General features: G+C 39.4%; 1 protein-coding gene across 1 annotated transcript; it reads right to left on the reverse strand.

Moving 5' to 3' along the window:
• Positions 1–3,585: 3,585 nt before the first annotated feature.
• LOC124361476 (peptide transporter family 1-like) lies at positions 3,586–5,977 on the reverse strand. Its single transcript, XM_046815524.1, has one exon. The coding sequence runs from the start codon at positions 5,879–5,881 to the stop codon at positions 3,713–3,715; it is 2,169 nt and encodes a 722-aa protein (XP_046671480.1). The 5' UTR covers positions 5,882–5,977; the 3' UTR covers positions 3,586–3,712.
• Between the last annotated feature and the right edge of the window lie 158 nt (positions 5,978–6,135).

Consider the following 6,135-nt stretch of genomic DNA (forward strand, 5'->3'; position numbering starts at 1 on the left):
ATGTACTTTAATGTACTATTACAAAAGTAAGACTTCGCTGACGCTCAGCCAATATGAATTAATTTCCTGATATGAAGAGAAAAGAATAGAAGAATAGCAGTCGAATACCAATCATAACACTACCTAATGGGGGAGCTTGTTGGCAGTTAATTAGATATCAATCGAGCCACAATTAAAATTACTTCATAGTGCGAAAGCTTTGCAGTAAATCTTTTTAGGATGAGGATTAATTCCATAATATGAGGTTTAATATTAGTTTATTTGTTTCTTAAACCTCTCGAATGAGACGTCGAGTTCAGTCAGGCCTATTGAAAATGTGATTAATTGTTTCAAATACATGTTCAACCATATCCGCCAGTCTCAAGTGACCAGGAACGAGGAGTAGCTGAGTTGCATTGTGTGTGTGTGTGTGTGTGTGTGTGTGTGTGTGTGTGTGTGTGTGTGCGTGCGTGCGCGCGTGCGTGTGTGTGTGTGTGTGTGTGTGTGTGTGTGTGTGTGTGTGTGTGTGTGTGTGTGTGTGTGTGTGTGTGTGTGTGTGTGTGTGTGTGTGTGTGTGTGTGTGTGTGTGTGTGTGTGTGTGTGTGTGTGTGTGTGTGTGTGTGTGTGTGTGTGTGTGTGTGTGTGTGTGTGTGTGTGTGTGTGTGTGTGTGTGTGTGTGTGTGTGTGGTGTGTGTGTGTGTGTGTGTGTGTGTGTGTGTGTTGTGTGTGTGTGTGTGTGTGTGTGTGTGTGTGTGTGTGTGTGTGTGTGTGTGTGTGTGTGTGTGTGTGTGTGTGTGTGTGTGTGTGTGTGTGTGTGTGTGTGTGTGTGTGTGTGTGTGTGTGTGTGTGTGTGTGTGTGTGTGTGTGTATTTGAAACCCAGTTACTCGTTACTGGTGAGTATGTATTTTCGGATTTTCATGGAATTAAATTCTTTGCAGAATAATAACCTAATTAGCACACGTTGTAATTTTTCTCTCCTGAACTTTGTAGCCGTTTGACAGCTCACCTGTTACATTCTCGCACGCCTTGTCCGTCAATCAAATTTACATTTGTCATGTTATAAATGAGCCCTTTCATGCGAGACATCTATTTGGAATGCATTATGAAGTTAATTTGTAAACAGTAAATTTAATGATGTTTTATTTGCCAGATTGATAACTTGTGGTGATGTTTTGCTGACGAGACCACCTTGTTGTGATTATAAGAGTGATAGTAAGTCTCTAAAATGGCTAATACCACAGCGATTTGAGTCCTAGAATAATTCTTCTTTGGTATAATAGTACTATGACCTAATCTTGTGGCTACAGCTGCAATGGGATGCTGCGGGGTGTGAGTCGACATCACCGTGTAGGGAAATAATTTTAAAGTTTTGGTACCAGTAAGATTAAACGCCGGGGCGGCAAATCACGAATTTGACGTTACCAACGTATTCTGCTCACCCTCCTGAACAAAAAATATATATAGTACTAGGGGGTGCAAATGACAAATAACATGATTTTAGGGGGTATATTGATAAGTGGTAAAGTTTCTAATGTTTTAATGTTCAGTTTGTGTGCTGTGTCTGGATAATCTGTTTACTTGAATATTATCTGCGGCCGGGACTGATAGCAGCCTGATAGCATACCTGTTATCTGAGTTGTCCGGGGCATAGGTCAGTTCTACACAAGATATCGTGTTCAGTAGGTCGGATTGAGTGAGTGAGTTTACAATGATGAATCAACCATCCACTAGTTCAACCAACCCTAGTGAATTGTGTGTGTCGGAGTGTTTCGTAGGGCACGTAAAGAGCTTACGTTTTAACCGAAACGAAATTATCTCTTTTTTAATAGAACAGGGCATTTTTTAAAAATGAGTGTATTTGTTCGTCGTGCGGTCGAGTGGTGTTTTTTAAACCGGGAGACTGTGTCGTTTCGTTGTGATAGACCACTTTTTTGTTGCTGCTGTTTAGCTATATCCGCCAACACACTAATGGTAAGTGTTCTCTGTTAATATCCATCTATATATTTGAGTTTTTCATGATTTATTTAGTTTTTAAACTTTACATAATTGCCTTTGCATTACATTTCAATTTATATTTTTGATCAGCCCCTCTAGAATTTTATATTTTACTGATAGGTACTATCTCGAGGGATGTTTTTCTTTTATTGACATCAGCACGGGGCAGCACCGGCCGAAGCCCGCGCTGATGGCCGGAGGCACTCGTAATTAATTTTTTTCTCGAAATTAAGAAAAACATTATTAATTTTGATCAAAATTCTGCTCATTTCTGTAATTTCTCATTTACGTTTGCAAAGATGGCGGCGCAACCGATGACGTCATCACGAGGTTCAATCATTGGCCACAAAAGGTCACGTGACGCTAGACGTGGATGTAGAACATGGAGATATTACTGGAAAGTTATTTAATTTTTTATTTTCTAGAACTTCGTTATTTCTCATTTCCACCCCATCAAACCTTATACTTTTTTTATATAGGACGATTCCAATAAGTTAAAAACGCAAAACTCGTATTTTTCCGCCCCGGCGGTTAATATGATAATTACCAAAGTTTTGTTATGCGATTAAGTTCGTAGGTAAAATCCCAAAGAACATAAGAACCACCAGACCCACTCCAGATATAATTTTAATTCATTAGTACTCTATTTTGGCAGCAAGTCAAATTTTCATTTTGGTGCCTAAAAATGATGCTTGTAGGTTTTATATGCCAAATTTAAGATAATGAGTAAACTTTTCAATAACGTATATTTATTAATATGACCTCAGAAATCTTCAACACCCATGTATTTTGTCCATTCGGTACAAGGCATTAGTGTCATAACATTCGGAAAGTATAAGTGCTTTCTAATCTTGTTCAAACATTCACAGAGACTGTATTGCTATTTCACTAGAGCAGCCCGCACCAAAATAGTCCTATGACAGTTGAGGCGGTGTTGCCATATCGCTCATAACCATCAACTGTTTGCGCTATGATATGTGGATATCATGATTATCACAGTGTCAGATTCATTATATGTTTTATGAAAAACAGATCAATTAAAAAAAATAAGTTTACTTGTTTACAGTAACAGCTGATGATGCTTGTGTTCCCATACACGTAAAACTGACAACAGGGTTGGGCGTGGAGTGTGGAATGAGGATTCAAATGCCACCACTGGACTATTTTCGTGCGGGCTGCTCTAGTTACAGTACCATACAAAAACATTTAAGACTTAGGGGTAGATAGATAACGGAGTTTGAATGTATTTTCTAAACTAAAACGCAAAACTGTTTTGAAAACATGTTAATAACAATCTTCAAATTTGCATGAAGTTTAACATAAATAGGCCTAGTTAGAATTAACCTTGTCATGATAATTAATGTCATACTTCATATATATTGTATTTAAACCTGGTGTTGCCAAAGGTGGCAGATATTAGTAAATATTTTCACTATGATATCAATTGGATGGAACAAATGATGTTTAGAGAAAACAAGAGCTAGGTTTATGTACGGGTAAACTAATTAAAACAAATATTGACATCATTTATGCGGAATTAAAGACATAAACAAAGTAACTAGCCCTCCATTCAACTTTAGAATTAGAAAAAGTGAATATTTGTATGAGACTCGATCAGAATGATTTATTTACTTAGAATTACTTACACTTACTTAATCATCAACACAATTCAATCAAAGAAAGTAAAATCATGTACTTATACATAAATTAATTAAATATACGCTTTCAATCCGGCCTTCAATTAGTCTCTTCGGAGTTGGGTGCAGCAGCAGGAGGGCTCTCAACGGGTTCCTCTGTAACTTCTTCTAGTTCTTCGGCGGTTTTATATTTATAGAAGTAGGAGAGGAAAATAAATACCAACATGTCGAGCACCATCACTGTTGCGAAGAACAAAAACTCCCAAACTTGATTTGTGATTACTTTTGAATGTAAAACCAGGACGACAAACAGGTTTCCAAAGGAAACAGTCAAAAGCCACGCGGAAGCCACCAAGGACTTCATCGATTCCGGTGCTTGGGTGTAGGAGAACTGGAGTCCCGTAATGGAGAACATTACCTCACCTGCAGTGATAATTACGTACTGAGGAACTAACCATAGCATGTGTACCGTGTTAGGTCCCGTCACTGTCACAAGTCCTGCAATCGTCCCGGAGTTGTTGGAGTGTACGATGAGGGTATACACCCCTGCTGTCTCGAGCTTGAGGTCGTTTGTCACCAACGAACCGTCTAAAGTGACAGTGAACTTTCCTGTCTTAAAAATTGGACTTAGAGAGGTATAAGTAATGTCTTCCTTCAGTATTAATGTTTGGCTGAACTTGCCTTGAGATAGCTTAAGTTCTTCTTGAAATGGATGCAAGTTGTACAAAACCCTTAATTGGGGATATCCCGTTTCTAGCTTCACAAGAAAATCGACTCCTGGCACTTGAGAGGCAATAGGATTACCAGAAGAAGTTGAGAGAAATACGGATACTGACTTCGTTTCTTGTAGCGATACATTACCTGAGAACTTCTTGTTCGGGAACTGCGTGCAGGCAGGAGTCGTGGTGAACTGCAAGGTAGAGTCATCCGACCCCGAAATACTGATATTGACTTGAAGTGCATCAAGAGATCGGATCGATCCTGATGCAGATTCCAGGGAAGATGTCATTGTCACTTCACATCCCAACCCATTGAACACTCTAAGTTGTCCTGTACCAGACGGTGGTAGGTAAGGATACGTGGGTTGAAGTTTTAGCTCAATGAAAGCTGACATTGCGAACGATAGTGCTGACAGAAGACCTCCAGTAGCTATCCTTTGGAGTGGACGTTTAAGTAAGTGGAATTTTGCAAAAAAAGGGTAAATCCCGTAATCAAAAATTGGAATGAACACTAGTATTAGAAGTGGATTGACGACTTGCATTTGGTCGGGTTTGATCGTATAAAAGCCGAGTCCTCCGTCCATATGGGTCGCTTGAAATGTCCATCTTGAACCCTGCTGGTCAAAAAGAGACCAGAAGAGGGGCAGTGGAATGAACAAAACCAAAACTTGGAGGGCTGCCTTCGTGTGGGCAATCAGAGTCTTGTCGTATTTATCGTCGGCGTGATCCAGCCAGTGGCTTTTCTTCTCTTGGCTTCTAAATTTCATTGCGAGTGCGTGTGAAACAACTTTAGTGACCTTGACAACAATGTTGCCCTTCGGTTCCTTGCAGACGTAAAGTGGTTTACCGGCCAGGAAAAGCACTAACGCAATGGCCATTAATACACCCGGGACACCAAAAGCTAAGGGAAAACATGCATGATCTCCGAAGCAGTGAACGTCATGACGGAGAATCGGGGTGATAATGGTGGATAACAGACTTCCGGCGTTTATCGAGGCATAAAATACGCTGAAGAATGATGCCAACTGTTTTATCTGCTGAGGGAGAATGAATTGATCCCCTCCGAACGCAGAGACACAAGGTTTAATTCCTCCAGTTCCAATGGCGATCAGAAGGAGTCCGAGTAGACTTACGGTTCTATGATAACTGTTACCGAAGAGAGGAGACGAACCTGCAGATATGGTGGCGTTACCTGATACATACACGACTGACAGGTAAAATATAGTCTTAAACTTCCCAATATAGCTGTCGGCGATGATGGCGCCTACCAATGGGAAAAAGTAGCAGAGCATCGAGAATGTGTGAAACACAAGAGCGGCGTCACTCTCTGTATAACTGAGCCAACCTACCAGGTATATGGACAGTACAGCGCGTGTTCCGTAGTAAGTGAATCTTTCACAGAACTCGTTTCCAATTATGAAAGCCACAGATTTTGGGTATTTGTACGTCTTCTCTTCCTCCTCACCAACATTTTCCTGCGCTCCTAGAGATCTACGCAATTGATCAATCTCAGCTTTAGATTTGTACGACGAACCTGAATATGAAGCCATTTTAATTTCAAATGGTAAGACAAAATTTAGTACTTAAATAAACTCATTTCCACTCCACTCGCTCAACTAAAAACATAAAACCAAAGAAAACATAAGCGTGAGGTTATATTGTCAGTTGGTTGTACATTGATCACCTGATTCATAACAAACACATTCAATAAGGTTTTGTATTGATTTTTTATACATATAAATATATAAATAAATATATATATATATATATATAAAATATATATATATATAAATATATATATATA

The sequence above is a fragment of the Homalodisca vitripennis genome, chromosome 4, assembly GCF_021130785.1.
Source record: "Homalodisca vitripennis isolate AUS2020 chromosome 4, UT_GWSS_2.1, whole genome shotgun sequence".
Classification (NCBI taxonomy): domain Eukaryota; kingdom Metazoa; phylum Arthropoda; class Insecta; order Hemiptera; family Cicadellidae; genus Homalodisca; species Homalodisca vitripennis.